Raw genomic sequence first — 19,723 nt, 5'->3', positions numbered from 1 at the left:
GCAGATGGGCATGGTTGAGGAGAACTGCTCCACTCATGGCAACAAGGAAGTAAAGGCAGGGTGCTAAAGGGAAGACGAACTCTTTCTCTAGCCATGTCCCATCTGTCTGCATTTAGTACCCATTCAAACTAGGATGGCCCAATTAGGCTACAGCTCTTAAAATTCAATTATTTCACCTCCAAATATTCCTGCATTAACACAGAAGCTTTTGGGGGATACTTCATATCATACTATGTTCTGTCCCTGGTCCCCAAAAGCTCATGTGTACCTCACAACACAAAATACAATTAGTTTATCTCTAAGAATTCCATAGTCTTAACAGTTCCAGTATTGCCCAAAAGTCCTAGTCCATAGTCTTCCCTCTGAGACCTAAAGCAAACTCTTGGCTGTGAGTCTCTGTAAAAGTCAAAAGCAAGTTACATGTATCTAAAATACAGTGGCACAGAATAAATATTCCCATTCCAAATGGAAGGATAGGGGCATAGAAAGAAGAGATGGGGTGCTGGGGTTGTGGCTCAGTGGCAGAGTGCTTGCCTAGCATGCATGAAGCACTGGGTTTGATCCTCAGCACCACATAAAAATAAACAAATAGAATTAAGGCATCTGTCTACCTACAACTACAAAAAAAAAAAAAAAAAAAAAAAAAAAAAAAAAAAAAAAAAAAAAAAAGAAAAGAAAAGAAAAAAAAAAGAAAAAAAAGAAATGGGGCCAAAGCAAGACCAAAACCAAATTGGACAAACAGGTCCTGTAACTCCACTGTAACTCCTTGTACAGCATTTAGGACACATGGCTTTGAGATGTTTTTTCCAAAGAGCTTGGGCAGCTCTGCCCTTTGACTTTCCTGGTTGCAGCACACATGGGCTTTATTTTAGGCTGGCTCTCTCCACAGCCAGCAACTTTTCTTTTCAGACAGCCCACATTACTGGCATCTCTAAATTCTTGGGGTCTCCATTTCCGCTATGGCTTCAACTTCACAGCATCATGCATTGTCTTCTCAGGGCCAGCCTGCAGGGATTCCAATCCTGCTAAACTTTACCTGGCCTCTCAGACCTTCCTTTAAAATCTCAGTGGGAGCTTTCCTGACCCTCTAACGGAAGCATCCTGAATTTGTGCAGAAACAGCACCATGTGGATTATGCCAAGGTCTGCTGCCATTCATGTAGTAGCTGAGCTCTCAAGGATCACAGCTGTAGTAGCCTGTGAGAATTTGGCCGGCTGAGTATGGTGAAACAACTTCCTAGGCCCTCATGTGCAAACAAGGCATCCCCATGATCTCTTCTTCAAGGAATTTTCCTTTCTACACACTTGAGCCTGCAATAAGGTGTGGTCTTGCAAAATCCTGAGATGTCCTCAAGCTATCTTTCCTATTGTCTCTGTGAAAGTACTTAGTATCTCTTTAGGGTCTATAATTTTTTCAACAAGCACACCTCTCTTGGCTCCAGTTTTACCAGCACTTCTCTGGTCAAATTGTAAGCTTTTAAAATCTTTTAGTTCTGTTTTTTGCTCCCAATTTTCACTGTAAATCTGAGTAAAAGTTGCCAGCAATATCCATGCCACTGATCAAACACTGCTGGCTTGAAATTTCTTCTGCTAGATTAATTAGTCCATCACTTTTAAATATAGTCTCAAAGTCAGGACATGGGCAAATTGTAGATAAGTTCTTTGACAGAATGTGACACCAGTGGCCTCTAGTTCAATCCCCTATAGAATCTTCATTTCTCTCTGAAATCTCATGAGCACAGTTGCATTCCTATTGGCATTCTGGCTATTCCAAATTTTCTAAGAATCTCCCATTAAGCTCTCCTTACATTATTCTAAAGCTTCTCTGGTTGCATCTCTAAACTTTTCCAAATTCCTCCTGCAAGCTCTAAAGCCTTCTGAACCAAATGGTGAAGTCAGTTATAGCTACAACCCTACTTCTCCATACAAATTTCTGTTAGGTTTTTCATTTTTCATTGCTGTGACCAAAATGCCTGACAACAACTTAGAGGAGGAAAAGTTTGTTTTGGCTCACAAAATATCAGAGGTTCAGTCCATGGTGGATCAACTTCATTGCTTTGTGCCCAAAGTGAGGCAGAATATCATGGCGGAAGAGTGATGCTTCATTTATGGCCTCCAGGAAGCAGAGAAGCTGGGCTTTAGGCAAGATATATCCTTCTTGGGCCCTTTCCCAGTGACCCACCTCCTCCAGATATGCCCTACCTGCGTATTTACTATCCAGTCCATTCAAACTAAGATGGCTTGATTAGGTTACAGCTCTTATAATTCAATAATTTTACCTTTGAACATTCCTGCATTAACATAGAAGCTTTTGGGGGTACAGCTCATATCCAAACTACCCCAGTCCCTCTCTCAGAATATCTTGTTGTGCTATATTTACCTTTCTTAAGATGTAAAATGATACAATGCCGATGTGATAAAATGAGATAAATGACATAGACACTGGGACATGGGGTTAGGCTACTACTGACCTTCTAAGTTCAACACAAACACTGTGATACCATGCTAGTGGATTTGATAACTAGATGGGTACTACATAGTATCAATATGCAGGACAAAGGGATGATTCATATTCCAGGCAGGATGGAGTGGGATGGCATGTGATTTCATCACACTGCTCAGAATATTCATCATACTGTTCAGAATAGTGCATAATTTAAAACTTCTAAATTGCTTATTTCTAGAATTTTCCATTTAATATTTTTGGATCAGTTGACCACAGGTAACCCAAACTGCAAAGAGTAAAACTGTAGATAAGGTGGGACTACTGAATGGTAACGCTCTGTACTTTCTGTTCAATTTTGCTATGAACTTAAAACTTCTCTAAAAAACAAAGTTTGTTAAAGTAGAAATCATAAAGGAAAAAAGACTAGTCAAATTGAAGTTAATTTTTACTCATCAAAAAGTACAATCAAGGGCTGGGGTTGTGGCTCAGTGGTACAGTGCTTAACTCACATGTGTATGTGTGAGGCAATGGGTTCGATTCTTAGCACTGCATATAAATAAATGAATAAAATAAAGATCCATCAACAACTAAAAAAAAAAAAGTACTATCAAGAATGGAAAAAGAGAAGCCACATCCTGGGAGAAGATAATCATCTTGATTAGGTTAAATATTTAATCAAGAAAAAGTGGTATCTAGAATATGAAGAATTTCTATGAGCTGGTAAAAATGGGCAAAAACACTGGAAGTACAAATTATAACTACAATTCATGCCTAAAGCTCACTAGGTCGGCAAGAATTACTATTGATAATAAGTATTACCAAGCATGAAAAGTAAATTTTCCCAGTACTGGAAGGTGATCCACTTTGGAAAGTAAGTTAAACATGCACCCACCCAATGACTCAGCATTTTTACTCCTAGAGAAATACTACTAGCTTGTGAGAAGCATGTAGACACCACTGCTTCTAAGAACAAAGCAAACAAGCCACATAAAACTATATACAACCCAAAAAACTACCAACAATAGAATAACAACAAATAATTAGAAAAAAATCCAAGTATTTATCAGTAAAATAGAACAATTAATAAATATTGTAGTGTGTTCACACAATAAAATATTATTCAGTAATAAAAATGAACCAGTTTTGAGGTTAATATGGTGAATCTCAAAACATAATACTAAAAGAATATAGTATGAAATAATATATAAAAAACTTTAAAAAGGAAAATTAAATAGAATTCTAAATAGAGATATGTACACTGTTGGAAGAACTATGACAAAAAAAAAATCAAGTGGAAATTATCAGAAAAATCAGATGGTGACTATTGTGGAAAGGGTAAGGATATGTGCTCTAGAAGGGCCACAGGGGCCTGTCATTGGTGATATCCTGTATCTTTACCCAGGTGGCATATATTGCTGTTTGCTTCATCGTTCTTTATACACAATTGCATATTATACACTTTTCTGTATTTGTGACATCTTACACTAGAAATAATTTTCATTTAACTTTTGGTAATAAAATATTTTATTGGTACCATTTTAATGTCAAAACAGTAATGTTTCTACTGCTTCCTTTCTATCCTTTCTATTTTTAAATTAGAAGAGAGTTTTAAAAAATAGAAGTAAAATAACTTGGTTTCCTCAAAAAACAAGCTGCAACTTACCATTACAAATAAGTTCTCTCATTTTAAATGCCATAATTTACTGGTCTTCATAATAAATAACTGCATACAAAAGGGACAATAGCCTGAATTAATTTTTCAGAGGACATTTTACACATCTTTAAAAATACCTAACACTACCCCAACTTAAAATCTGTAAAAATAATTAGTTAAGTTACTGTAAAATTTAATTCATGTAGCACCTAGAAATTTGGAATTTGTAATATTTCAGATAATATGACTTACAGAGCAAAATGAATAATAATTTTTCTTCTATGAATTTTCAGGGGTTTGTATACAAATAGTAGGTCCCTTTTAAAAGTCAAAGGATAAAAAAGTTTATGCATTGCCTTTAACCTTCTAATTTCTGGATCTAGCAACTGACCTAATGGCAAAAGATCCATGTGTGATAAATAATGTAGTATAGTCCTATGTGAATATAATTTCTTATTCATCTTGTCTCATTAATATAATATATACTTCAATTAAAATATTCTATCTATAAGTATATATTTCTCTAAAATAGTTTGTAATTCAGATTTTTATTCAAACTACCTTCCCCTTCTTCCCTTTTCTCAAATCAGATTGGTCTTATTGTATATACCTCATTCAATTGCTTTTTTCTCCCCTCAGAAATTCTCTTTCAATTCAAAATATTGTAATTATGCAAATACAGATATAGCAAATATACACATTATAAAATAAAGGATAACAATACATATGGATCCATGCTAAATGAGATAATACAAAGCAAAAACACATGCTATGCTCATCTATCCTGACCCTCCTCAGGAAGGCACTGATATCTCTCACTCACATAAACTTGATGATCAAACATAGCTAGTATCCTGCATTCCAACATATTAAATGCTCTTTAAAAATGCTTCCACATTTGTTCAAAACAGTCGATAGCTACTTTGACCAACATATTGATAGTGTAACAACATATTTTTAATAAAGTAATAGATTCTAAACTATTTTCTACTATTATCCACTTATTTAAAAACAGACATTTGGGGGCTAAGCCATATTAAGTTAAGGGGTTTTGGTTTTTGTCATCTCTTGACTGGTTGGGAATTTCAGATATGTCAATTAATTATTATCTGCTTCAGTAAAAAAGGATTTTTAAGCTATTAACCAAAGTTAATAGTCTTCCTTTAAAAATGAAGCAGATTGCTGGGTGTGGTGGTATTTGCCTGTAATCCCAGCTACTCAGGAGGCTGAGCAGGAGGACTTCAAGTTGGAGCCAGCCTTGGCAAGTTAGTGAGAACTTGTCTCAAAAAATAAAAAGGGTTGGGGATATAGCTCAGTGGTAGAGGGCCCCTGAGCTCAATCCCCAGTACCATGAAAAAAACAAAGAAAAACAAAACAAAAAAATCAGATCGACTGACTTAGTGGTCAGCAGGTGAAGTGAAGAAATAGTACCTGTCCCTGCACCACATCTGTACCACTCAGTCTCCTCTGTAGCAATGTGCCTAGCATATTCTATCTCTTCACCAGATGCAATCACAGCATGCAATCCCACAGAATCAGAACATGGGCACCAGGCAGAAAACTGACTCAAATCTACTTTTGGGACAGACACCAGATTTCATTTTGTCTACTATTCCATAGTGCAGTATTCTCAAATAGGCTCTGCATTGAAACACTTGTTTTTCTTCTTTTATCAAGTTGAACTGCCAACATAATGTCGGAAAGAATATGAAAAATAAACGAGTCTTTTCTGGAAGAGGCACAATATCTGGAACTGGAATTAAGGCTAAATAAATAGTGCTGGTTTATGGTTATACTGTTATACATTAACAATTTTGTTAACCAACAGCTTCACTGTTTGTCCTGTATGCCTGTTTATGAAGATGCATCTCTATTTCTTCCCTGAAGACCATCATTCCCAGGTGGGAATGAGAAGCCTCATTCATGGCTTTGGACTGTATGCACATGCGGTACTGCTCAGGGGTTAGCTCATCTGCACAGTGTTTTTCATGCCAGAGGTGGAAAAGACCAGGAACTGGAGTCCGAATCACAATAAGGTCACCATGTAAGTATTTTCGATAAAGATGAACATCTTCTCCACCCCAACCTTTTACTTCCATGTCAAATCCACCTGTGGGATCAAAATTGACACCATAAGTAATTGCCTGACAGCCAGAGCACAAGCAGACACCATAAAGATTTTAAATGTTCTATTTCAAGTGAAATGACACGGTATAGCACAAAATCACTGATACAGAGACCTGAACTCCTGCTTTGAAAGTCCAGTTACATGTTGACATTTAGTTAAACTCTAGAGCTCAAGTTCAGTTGCTGAGACTATCAGAATGAGATTAGATATTTGAGAATACTTTGTAAACTTTAAAGTTCTATATGGTCAATAAAAGAGAAGGAAATACAAATCACCTAAACTATCCTTCAAGACTTGAGTTTTTCTGGATTACAGAAAACTTTCCTCAGGGGAGAACAGAAGAAAAGGTCAAACTGGATATAAATCTGAGAATGGATACATAGATGATTTATAGCCACAGGAATGAATAAAATTATTGAAGAAATTCATAAGAAAAATAGGGCCAAGGTCTAAACACTACGAAATACCAATTTCTAAGCCGGAAGCAGTGGTGCACACCTATAATCCCAGCAGCTTGTTAGGCTGAAGGAGGAGCATTGCAAGTTCAAAGCCAGCCTCAGCAATTTAGTAAGATTAGTGAGATTCTGTCTCAAAATAAAAAGCACAAAAGGGCTGGAGATGTGGCTCAGTGGTTTAGTGTCTCTGGGTTCAATTCCTGGTACCAAAAAAAAAAAAAAAAAAGAAAAAAGAAAAGGAAAAAAAATGTCAATTTCTTGTGAAGAAAGATAAGTCAGCAAAAGAGACTAAAAGTGAACCCAGATCAGTGGAAACCTCTGGAAAAGATGCATCTCAGTAGCCAACTGAAGAAAGTGTCTCAAGGAATGTGGGGAAAAAGGTACATTCATACAGTGCTGGTGGGAGTGCAAATCAGTGCAACCATTGTTGAAAGCACTATGGAGATTCCTCAGAAAACTTGGAATGGAACCACCATTTGACACAGTTATCCCACTCTCAGCATATACTCAAAGGACTTCAACATACTATAGTGACACACCTACATAATGTTCATAGCAGCTCAATTCACAATAGCTAAACTGTGGAACCAGTCTAGGTTCCATTAAACAGATGAATGGATAAAGAAAATGTGGTATGTATACACAATGGAATACAACTCACCATAAGAGAAATGGAAATTATGGCATTTGCTGGAACATGGATGGAACTGGAGACTACCATGCTAAGTGAAATAAGCCAATCTCCCCAAACCAAAGGCTGAATGTTCTCTCTGATATTCGGGTGCTGACTCACAAAATAGATGAAGGAGGGAAGAGGTGGAAGTTCACTGGATTGGACAGGGTGGGATGGGGAGAAGCAAAAGGAGGATGGGAATGGGAAATATAGTCGAATATATTGGACATAACTTTCCCATGTTCATATATAAATACATGACCAGTGTAACTCTACATCATTTATAACCACAAGAATGGGAAGTTATACTCCATGTATGTATGATATATCAAAATACGTTCTACTGCCATGTATAACTAAAAAGAACAAATAAAAAAACCACACCTTGTAGTAAATAGAAAAAAATAAGAAAGTGCCTCAAGGAAGAAGCTGGCAGGTGTGCTACTGAATTAAGAACTGAAAAAGAATCAATATACTTGGCAGCATAAGTGCTATTTATAACCTTGCCTAGAATAATTCTGATGGAACTACGAAGTAGAGGCTAACTATAGTGGGCTGACAATGACATGGGAAATAGAATTGAGATTATTTTTAAACTGATTTCAAGCTGAACAACTTTTAAAAGAAGCATGTATAACACAAACCACTTGGAGTTTTTGAAGAGTAAGAAAACAATATCTTAAAAGCTGAGAAAAATTCTATAAGGGCTAAGTTTCTAAATTGTGTCTCCTTCCAAATAATTGTATCCTACTTAATTTCACATTTGCAGGATAGACAATAGTCATGAAAACTCTAAAGGATTGCTTTAAACAGTTATAGCTTTACAAAATGCTATGTCTGATTACATCTCAGCTTTTCTTCCTTACAGCTATGAATAAGCTCTTCAAATACAATGATGCAGATACATAAATACAAACGGGGAACTCCTGGTTTTTGGTTTGGCATTTCAGGAGCCTAGAAATCATCACTTGGTCCTAACAAAGAGCTGAACAAACTGAAAAATCAACAATTCCTTTTAGATCGGTCATAGAAATGAGGTCATTGGGTGAAATTCTGCCCCCCCCCCCCATTTTTTAGAGAGACTGATAGGTAGATAAAATGGATCACAGGTTACTAGAGAAGAAATCTCTGCAGGAGACAGAACAGAGGAGAAAAACCAATAATTGCCAAATTGCTAGAGGCTCAGTGTAAACATATCTGAGAGTTAAAAATTCCGGGGGGCCCCAGTGATACTGGGATCCCCACACTTGAGAGTTTTACCTTTAGAAGCTCTACCATGTTCTCATACTGAAGATCAGAGAAAGATCCTCTCATGTTTCTGACAAGGGGAGGGAGGCAAAGGTAACCATTTTGAAATATGCCAGAGCATTCTGTTCTTATTAAAAAGGCAAGACCTCAGGAGAAACTATTTAATCCCAATCTAAATGACTTGGGTGAAGGAAATAATCAATTTTAGCCCCTCTAGCCATCCTGTCTTTGAAGAGAAAAGGGACTTAAAAGGATATGTGAAGTTCACAATCCAGAGGCACAAGCTCACTAAAACACTGAGACCTAATCATAGTGCTATAGAATAACATTCCTCCCTCCACACTTCATCACCACATCACAAAGGCCTACTTAGTGCAGTTGTTTTTATCCAGTACATAAAGCCCAGCTTTCAACAACAATAACAACAACAGCAAAACACAAGCATCCTAAAAGGAAAAAAAATAATTTGAAGAGAATGTAATAATCAGACCCAGATTCAGATACAGCAGGGATATTGGAATTATCAGGTTGGGGATTTAAAACAACTATGATTAATATGTTAAGGGATCAAATGGAAAATGTAGATAACATGTGTGGTGGGTAATACAAGCAAAATGGAAATTCTAAGAAGGTATTCAAAAGGAATGCTTCAGATCACAAACATTGTAACAGAAATGAAGGATGCCTTTGATGGGCTCTTTGGTAAACTAGATTTGGTTGAAGAAAGGATCTCTGTCCTTGAGGATATAAAAGAAACTTCTAAAACTGAAAAGCAAAGAGAAAAAAGGTTAAAAAAAAAAAAGAACAGAATATCCAAAAACTGTGGGACAACTACAAAAGGTGTAACATATACATAATGGGAATACTAATAATAGAAGAAATGAAGAAAAGAGGAGATCCAAATAAAAGAGGCAAAATTCCAAATGGGAAACTCCCTTTTCACCAGTCCACACTTAGTATGGAAGCTCTACTCCAGACAACGCAGACAGAAAATATTGGGGGCTTTACTGCCCCTATCCAGCAACTTTCTCATAAAGCAGAGGTGTAAAGGGAACACCTCTGCTTTATGAGAAGTGTGCTACTGTTTCCATTCTCAGCTCCAGAACAGCTGCTCAGAAATTTTTCCTAAGGGAAGAGATAGTCCCCAAGAATAAACTGCTCAAAAGAATGTGACTTAATTTGAAACATGGCATAGAAAAATTCAAGTCTAAAGGGGTTCTTGAAAATAATGGAGATTTTGGTTTTAAGCACTTAAGAGGCTGGTAACTACATGAGGGCAAAACCTGAACTGTGTAGGCCAGTTAGTTTACTAGAGAGAATGAGGGCAGAGACAGGAAGAACATCCCTTTTGGGGTCCAAACACTTGTCTCAAAAACTACCCCTGAAAAAAAGCCCAATTTAATTGGTTCAGATTGCGGAACAATCAGTGCATTCGAATATTGTCACAAACAAGATATCAATTAGTGAGCAATCAGTGATTCCTAACAGTTGAGAATAATACCAACAAGGGCATGGAAAGAGTCAAACAGAGGCCTGCTAAATCTAGTGCCACCTCAGAAGATTGTGCACATGTCCTGAGGAGGGACATCAGAAGCTTCATATTGATGGGGAGTTAGGGTAGAGGTAGGAAAATTCACTAAATAGTCCTGCCAAGTCAATAAATAAATAAGAAAAAGGAAAAACAAGCCATGGAAATAGGTGAATCAGTATCCAGAGTTGCCACAATATATTGCCAAAATGTCCAGTTTAAGAAAAAAATTACAAAAGCATAAAAAAATGTAGGGCCCTATGATAGGGCCCAGATGTAGGCTTTAACAGACAAAAATTCCAAAGTTGCCACTATAAATATATTCAAAGTATTAAAAGAATTCATGCCTAAAGAAGTATAAGAATGTAAGATAACAATATCTCATTAAATACAGCATATTATTTGAAGAGAAATTACATCTATAGAAAAATAACCAAATAGAATAACCAAATAGAAATTCTGGAGTTAAAATAACTGAAATGAGAAAACCATTAGAACAACTCAACAGTATATCTGAACTAAAAACAGAATCAGAGAACTTTAAGATAGATTAGTATTTCTGTTTTTGAAAGTGAATGCTTAAAGTTATATTAAACAAGAAATCAGGGAAAAGAGCATTAGTTTCATTTAAGAGTCTTTTAATCATTATTTCCTATAAAGAGACAACATGGAGGGATTTCCAAAACAAATGGCTAATTTTAAAAATAAATGTAATATGTCTTATGTACATTCTAATTCCATATGACTTCTACTATGATGTGGCAAGGGAATCACTAAATGAATCAGGAGACATGGAATTCAGGTCAGCATGCTTTGCTGAACTATTCTCTGACACTTTTTATTTTTTGGTATCAGGGATTGACCAAGGGGCGCTTAACCACTGAACCACATCCCCAGCCCTTTTTTATATTTTATTAGAGACAGGGTCTCACTAAGTTGCTTAGTGCCTTGCTTTTGCTAAGGCTGGCTTTGAACTCATGATTCTCCTGCCTCAGCCTCCTGAGCCACTGGGATAACAGGCATGCACCACCACACCTGGCTAGATCAGATTCTTCACCACATCTTTGAGCTTATGGGATGAACAACTAAGCCGCTGACTCCCACTTCAATCAGGCTAGAAAGAAAACCTCTCTTTTCCTAAACAATGGAATTTTGCATAATAGCTCAATAGACAAAAAAGAACTTCATCTTTAAATGAAAACATATGAAAATCCTTAAACTAGATAACCTAAGACTACTTGCAGCTGTAACAACCCAGGAATACTACAGTAGGTTATAGAGAGACCTTTTGTAAGAGTACTGCAATCAACTACAATTTAGGCAACAAGCCAAATAGGTGTTTTAAAAAACTAGTGGTGTTTTGATTTCAAAGGAATTAGTAAACATTACACTTTTATCTTTATCTCTGCTTGTCAAAGACATTAATTATAAACTCACTTTGTCTTTTACATTTCTAAATATAACCTGAGACACACATGATTTAAAAGAAAAACACTTATTCCCAGCGGCTTGGGAGGCTGAGACAGTGGTTGAGTGCCCCTGAGTTCAATCCCCAGTAATCTGGCTCCCCCCCGAAAAAAAAGAAAGAAAAACACTCAAGTATGATATATTTTTGAAAAACACCATAAGGTCTATAGTAAATATGTAAAGTCCCATCCTTAAATGTAAGATAAACTTACCAATGGTCAGAAAATCTGATCGATATTGACAAGTCATTCCAAAGCCAAAATCTCGCCAAAAACCAGAATCCTTTTTGTGAACCTTAAGTTAAAAAAAGAAAAAATTCAATTTAATTCCTCGAGAACTAGAAGTTTTAATCAATAACGAATCAAGTTCTTTTCCAAAGTATACTTTTTTCCTATTATTTATATGAATGACAAAGGATTTTTGTTATTAACTTCGTACAAAAACCAAAAATATAGTAATCTGTGTGAGCCAAGGATTTTTACCACTTGCAAGTGATGAAAGTGTTTGAGCTCTATACAAGGTGCAAGCTGGTAACTAATAATCAAATAGTGCAGTCCTGACCTGAAGGGGCATACATTCTAGGAGGACAAGAATTGCACAAACTTATACTGCAATGCACCATGATTAACCATACAAATACCTTATTTGGGTACCTCCCCAGTACACATTTCTCAGTCCCCCTCTTGATAATACAGTTTTGTTCTGGTAATTACCTGGCCCCATGCATCCCATGAACTTTGGGAAACTCCTGTCACCTGGTAGTTTCTGAGTAAGCCCTGAGTACTTTACACCAATGAGAAAAATCTCATTCTACTTACTTTAGGGAAGAGTTCACCATTAGGTATTAGACAAAATTCAGGCCAACAAGCTAAAAAGGAGGGTTGTTGGGGACTTCAGAAAACAAAGCCTCTTTATTCTTCCTAGAGAACTACTAGAAAATTCACTTGTTCTTTTTGGATGGTATAAGACAAGGGTCAGCAAACTATGGCCTTGGGCTGACTCTGGACTGCTGTCTGCTTTTGTAAGTTATTTAATTTACAGTGTTGCAGTTGAGTAGAAATATTTCCTATCTGGTTCTTTACAGAAAAGTTTGCCAATCCCTCATGCAGGATGCAGATACAAAGCTTGGAAATGCTGAGTCTTTTCCACCATGAGGGAAACCAAATTCAAAATGAAGTTGTCACTGCTGAATTCCAAGTACAGAAAGTAATGTAAAATCAGGGCTTTGTGGAAAAATTAGCAAATAAATACATATATATTCTGGTGGCAATACATGCCAAGACAAGAAGTAACAATGACAGAAGAAAAGCCTTTCTTACATAATTGCCATAAAAGGCTTCTCTGAGGAGGTAAACTTTGAGCAGGAACCTGACTGACATGAGGAGGGAACTAGGCAAATTATGTGGAAGAAATCATTGCAGACTAGGAGAGCAGCATGCAAGATGACTCTGGCAGGAACATGCTTATAGCATTTAACAAATAACAAGGGAATGACTGTGGCAAGAGCAGAAAATGAGGCTCTGGAGTCAAGAAGGGGCTGTTAGTATTTCTTAAAGATAAGTAGTATATGCTATTTTTGTATGGTTATGGGAATAATTTAGAAGAGGCAAATGTTAGGACAGGAGAAGGGAAGAATGGCTAGAGGAGGTCCTTATAAATACAACAGAGGTCACCGCAAAAGGATAAGCTGGTCTTATGAAGGGACATGGGACATTCCATTGGGAATGTGATAAGTTGAGGCAGTAAGGCTGACAGAACTCTTGAGATGATAATGAGGAAGAGAACTTCTGGCTGCTTCTCTTTTTCCATGTGAAATAGTAAGCAAGATAATTGGAGGGTGAAGGGTACTGGGATGGTTATGAGAGTCCAGTGTGGCCTCAAGGACAGAGAATGATGAAAGTGTAAGGCACAGGACTCTAGAGCAGTCAAGGAGCCTGAGACTCTAAAGTCTATAGATTAGGGCTATACATCCACTGCTTTGGGTCTGGGTGATAGAGTTGGAGTTCTATGGGAACACTGGAAGGAGCAAGGAACAAAGGAGGTGAGTACACAGCAAAGAGGTTGTGGCTATGACTGACCATGGAGCTTGACTTGGGTAGGAAGCAAGAACCTGGATGTGAGAAGAACAAGAGAAGAGAGAGAGGTGCCTCACACAAACTGTAGCATACTAAGACAGTTTCCTTCAGGAAATGAAGCTGGAGCTGGGATCTTTTAGATGAATGAACAAGTGAAAGATGATATGTTAGGGTAGAGTTCCGGAAAAAGAACCGTTTGTGCAAAAGCCAACAAATGGGAGAGCACTGTAGGTTAGGGATGGAGAAGACTAAAGGCTAGAGTCAGAAGGAGAGGTGACTACAGTACAGAGACGGCTCAGCAAACTTATTCCATAGAAGGCCATGGAGTATATATTTCAGGGCCAAGTAACATATAATCTGTCACAATTATTGTACTGTGCCTGTACTATGAAAGTAGTTGCTGACCATAAATAATCAAATGAGTGTACTGTGTTCCAGTAAACTTTACTATGGACACTTAAATTCATATTTCATATAATTTTCATGTGTTATGAAATATTATTTAATGTTTTTAGTTATTAACATTGTAAACATAACTTGTAATTTATAGGCTATATAAAACAAGGTAGAAGGGCTGACTTGGACCACAAGCCATAACTGCTTGTGGTACACAAGGGTGTACCATGTATGTCCCTGCACATTCTTCTAGGCCAAACCCTGGCCTAGAAGAATGTGTAGGGACATACCTGGTACATCTTGTGTACCTGTGGTTCAGGTTTATCCTAACGGCAATGAGTGTTCTTTGAAGAGCTGGAGAAGAAGTAATGTGATGTTTTTGGAAGATCACTTTGGCTGGAATACAGAGAACAAACTAGAAGAGGTAAGAAGGAAGGCCAGTTAAGAGGCAATGACTATAACTACGAATGGGAAATAAGTGGTATAGATTATTCTGGTGTGTGTGTGTGTGTGTGTGTGTGTGTGTGTGTGTGTGTATGTGTGTGTGTGTGTGTGTGAGAGAGAGAGAGAGAGAGGGGGGGGAAGTATTAATGTGAAAGATTTAGGATCTGCAGTGGGTGTCTTTCTTGGAGATGGAGTCCAGAGAAAGGGCCATCCCAGAAAGGAACGATGAAGAACTGGATTCTGGTCATAATGAATATGAATCATCTGCTGCATAGCCACAAGGACATTTCTGGAGATGATAGGAACATCATACCTGGATCAGCTTTGTGCACATTGTCTCCTGGTTGTTGTCCAACCATAGGAGACTCAGCAGCTGTTCCGTCTGCTGCAACCACTTGCCCTAATCACTACTTAGCTGGTTCCTGCCATTGGATAGTTCCTCCTACAGTGACCTCTCAGAAAGGCCTTTCTGACAGAACACACCACAGAAATCACTTCAGTCTTTACAACTTAGCCTGTTTTAATGATCTGCATGGCATGTATTGTATAATTACCTCCACTTTCTTCTATTACTAGAATAAGGATTCCTATGAGCTATTACCATGTTTGTAGGGTTCTGGGGTTCCAAGGGTTAACATTGCCTGACATAGAATGAGTCCTCAATATTTGATGACTCAATACAATAGAGGCAGTCTGTGTAATACATGAATGGACAGTGTGGAGCATGCTGCCTGGGCCCCCTCCAGCCAGCTATGCACTTGAGCTTGCATTCAACCATAGCACATCTGTGCCCTCATCTGTTAAGAGGGGGTAATAATAGCACCTACTGCAGAGGCTGTCAGGAGGATTAAATGAATTAACATGTAGGCAAAACAGAATAGTACTGTGCACATAGTAAAGGGCACATTAAAATATTAGTTATTATCATTAAAATGTCAGAAATTATATATGCCATAAACTATACATACCATATCCTATTTTTATATACCCTCTACATTTGCACATTTGTACATTTCATACACACTTTCCTTTTGATACATAATATTCACCACAGTAAGTACCACAATTCAATTTCTCATTTTATTATTATTAAGAGTTTTGTTCCAGATTTTAGAAGGAATGCCTTCAAGTTTTCTCCATTTAGAATGATGCTAGCCTGAGGCTTAGCATAAATAGCTTTTACAATGTTGAGGTAAGTTCCTGTTATCCCTAGTTTTTCTTGTGTTTTGAACATAAAGGGTTGCTGTATTTTATCAAATGCTTTTTTTGCATCTATCGAGATGATCATATGGTTCTTATCTTTAAGTCTATTGATGTGGTGAATTACATTTATTGATTTCCATATATTGAACCAGCATTGCATCCCAGGGATGAATCCTACTTGATCATAGTGCACGATCTGTTTGATATGTTTTTGTATCAGATTTGCCAGAATTTTATTGAGGATTTTTGCATCTATGTTCTTTAGAGATATTGGTCTGTAGTTTTCTTTCTTTGAAGTGTCTTTGTCTGGTTTAGGAATCAGGGTGATGTTGGCCTTGTAGAATGAATCTGGAAGTACTCCCTCTTTTTCTATTTCCTGAAATAGCTTGAAAAGTATTAATATTAGTTCTTCTTTAAAGGTTTTGTAAAACTCTGCTGTATACCCATCCGGTCCTGGGCTTTTCTTGGATGGTAGTATTTTGATGGCTTCTTCTATTTCCTCAATTGATACTGGTCTGTTTAAGTTGTATATATCCTCCTGACTCAATCTGGGCAGATCATATGACTTAAGAAATTTATCGATGCCTTCACTATCTTCTATTTTATTGGAGTATAAGGATTCAAAATAATTTCTAATTATCTTCTGTATTTCTGAAGTGTCTGTTGTGATATTGCCTTTTGACTCAGCTATTCCCCTTCTCGGACTATACCCAAAAGACCTAAAAAGAGCATACTACAGGGACACAGCCACATCAATGTTCATAGCAGCACAATTCACAATAGCTAGACTATGGAACCAACCTAGATGCCCTTCAATAGATGAATGGATAAAAATATGTGGCATTTATACACAATGGAATATTATTCAGCACTAAAAAATAACAAGATCATGGCATTTGGAGGGAAATGGATGGCGTTAGAGCAGATTATGCTAAGTGAAGTTAGTCAATACCTAAAAAACAAATGCCAAATGTCTTCTCTGATGTAAGGGGGGGTGACTCAAAATAGAGTAGGGAGGAAGAGCGTGAGAAGAAGATTACCACTAAACAGGGAAGAGAGGTGGGAGGGAATGGGAGGGAGAAGGGGAATCGCACGGAAGATGGAAGGAGACCCTCATCATTATACAAAATATATATATGATGGTGTGAGGGGGAAGAAAAAAAAGAGAGAAATGTGTCACAGTAGATTGGGTAGAGAGAGGTGATGGGAGGGGAGGGGAGGGGGGGATAGGAAGGGCAGCAGAATACAACAGACACTAGTATTGCTGTATGTATATATGTAGCTGTATAACCAATGTGATCCTGCAATCTGTACGCGTGGAAAAATAAGAATTCATACTCCATTTGAATCAAATGTATGATATGTCAAAATCCTTGTATTGTCATGAGCAACTAATAAAAAAAGAGTTTTGCTTGCCTTTAATATTGCCAGTTTATATATATTTTGCTATTTTACAGCTTGATTATTTGCTCAGGAGAGACTCCTAGAAGTGAAAATTGCAGGATCAGAGGGATAAACCTGTTGAAACCTCCTTGACCCATGGAGCTGGCCTATATTCTTACTAGCCTCATTGCATGGCTATGATTTTTAAAAGCAGCAGGAAGGGCTGGGCTTGTAGCTCAGTGATAGAGCATTTGCCTAGCATACGTAAGGCACTGGGTTTGATTCTCAGCACCACATATAAATAAATAAAATAACAGTCCATCAACAACTAAAAAAAAAAAAGCAGCAGAAAAACGTATTATATTGTCATTTTAATCTATTTCTAGTAAGGATGACTAAATGTTTATTGTGAATTATTATCAAATGCTTTTTAACTCATTTTTTCTATTACGTGTTTACTATTGACTTACTTCTAATATAATTTTAAACATTAAATAGAGCAGTTTTTGTCTTAAGTGAGGCCACTGAAACTTAGAAAAATTAGGAAACTTGCAATGGTTACAAATGGTGAAATAAGAAGCTGAAGTGCTTAAACTTATTTTGCTATGCAACATCTAAAATGAATCAGTATTCAAATCATTCTCCACATCCCTCCAAGTCAGACAAGAATATTAGCATGCTCTTACATTCCTTTTCAGGCTTGTGTGTCGACTCTATCTAGCACTTATTTTTGTCTTTTAGTTAGTTTTTCAATTAAGTTTACTAAAGTTTTTTATTTTGTAATGACTTAGATTTACAGAAAGTTGCATTAACAGTAAACAGTTTTCCTCACAGAGTTTTAGTTTTTCCTAACATTATTATTTTTTAAATATTTATATTTTAGATGTAGTTGGACTCAATATTTTTATTTTAGTGGTGCTGAGACTCAAACCCAGGGCCTTGCACGTGCTAGGTGAGCATTCTACCACTGAGCCACAATCCCAGCCCCCTAACATTCTTATCTTACATTGTTGCAGTGTATTTTGTCAAAATTAAAGAACCATTGTTATCATATTACTATCAACTGAGTTCCAGACTTTGTTTGGATTTCACCAATTTTCCCTTGAATATATTTTTTTTCTGTTCCAGATCTAGTCAAGAGTACCACATTGCATTCAATTGTTATGTCTCCTCTTGCCTATGGTTTCTAAGTCTTCCTTGTTTTTGATGACCTTGACAGTTTTGAGAACTAATGGTCAGGTATTTCTTCATCCCTGGGTTAATATCTGCTGGGTTCCTGACTGACATTTTCTTGTTTTTTTTTTTTTTCCTGGTATCAGGGATTGAACTCAGGGGCACTTTACCACCGAGCTACATCCCCAGCCCTATTTTGTATTTTATTTAGAGACAGGGTCTCACTGAGTTGCTTATCATCTTGCTTTTGCTGAGGCTGGCTTTGAACTCATGATCCTCCTTCCTCAGCCTTCCAAGATGCTGGGATTACACGTATGTGCCACCATGCCTGGTGCATTTTCTGATCTGGTTCATTTTTTGATCTTACTTACATGTGAAATATAAAAAAGTTTAACTTAGAAGTTGAAAGTAGAATGGTGGTTACCCGAGGTTGGGGAGAATTGGGAGAAAGAAGGGATGGGAAAAGGTTGATTAGTTAGTACTAAGTTATAAAAAAAAAAAAAAAAAGGAAAAGAAGCTCTGATGTGCTATTGCACAGCAGGGTGACAATAAATTACAAAAATGTACTGCATATTTCAAAAATCTAGAAGAAAGAATTTTAAATGTTTTCACCATAAAGAAACAATAGATGGGGGTTGGGGTTGTGGCTTAGCGGTAGAGTGCTTGCCTAGCACATGTGAGGTACTGGATTTGATCCTCAGCAACATATAAAAAATAAATAAAGAAAATAAAGGTGTTGTTTCCAACTTTTAAAAAAAGAAATAATAGATGTTTAAATACATGTGTTTATCCTGATTTGAACATAACACCATGTATACCTCTATGGAAATATTATGATAACCATAAATATGTGTAATTTTTTTTTTGGTGCTAGAGATTGAACCTGGGGCCTTGTGCATGCAAGATATAGTTGGACACAATATTTTTATTTTTATCTACCAACTGAACTATATCCCCAGCCTCGGTATGTGTAATTTTTATGCATCAGTTAAAAATAAATTTTAAAAAGTTAATTTTCTCTTTTTATATTATATAATTTGTGAGTGAGTTACCTAGCTCCAATTTCTGGAAGAGGGGTATTTACTACTCTGAAATTCTGTAAGGAAGATTCATCTCTTTTTCCCTATTAACCTAATATAACTTATCCATTCATTTATTATTATTATTTATTTACTCACTTATTTATCTCAGGATGGACTTATAGATATTTATTTTATGCTTTAGGTTATAATTCAGGTCTAGATTATTTTGTTATTTTGTTGCTCAAGTTATTCCATAGGAGGATTTTTAGTTGGATCCTGGGACTCTCTGACACATCTCCATCCTCTATCATTTAAGACTGTTATTTATTGGTGCTAGAAAATGCTCCAAGCTCCTCTTGTATATTTCCTTTTCTAGTCCTACAATCAATTATTTTTCCAAGGAGCCTTGGTTCCTTTTATTGGAGAATG

The 19,723-nt window shown here is 36.8% G+C and overlaps 1 protein-coding gene across 6 annotated transcripts in view; it reads right to left on the bottom strand.

Moving 5' to 3' along the window:
* Positions 1–19,723, bottom strand: part of CSGALNACT2 (chondroitin sulfate N-acetylgalactosaminyltransferase 2) — a 57,401-nt gene that overhangs the window by 15,617 nt on the left and 22,061 nt on the right. For 2 of the 6 annotated variants that reach the window (XM_081268011.1, XM_081268012.1), the window contains exons 8-9: positions 11,811–11,892; positions 2,538–6,209 (exon numbers count right to left, since the gene is read on the bottom strand). In XM_081268011.1, the coding sequence (XP_081124137.1) occupies positions 5,917–6,209; positions 11,811–11,892 (375 nt within the window). In that variant the 3' untranslated portion in view covers positions 2,538–5,916. Of the gene's footprint in view, positions 1–2,537; positions 6,210–11,810; positions 11,893–19,723 lie in introns of those variants that run through there. The other 4 variants (XR_014018985.1, XM_081268015.1, XM_081268013.1 and 1 more) reach the window with 3 other exon arrangements.

The sequence above is a fragment of the Spermophilus citellus genome (genome assembly GCF_964194105.1).
Source record: "Spermophilus citellus genome assembly, chromosome: 15".
NCBI lineage: Eukaryota > Metazoa > Chordata > Mammalia > Rodentia > Sciuridae > Spermophilus > Spermophilus citellus.
The sequence above is the reverse complement of the archived record's forward strand: the minus strand, read 5'-3'. Positions and strand labels throughout refer to the sequence as shown.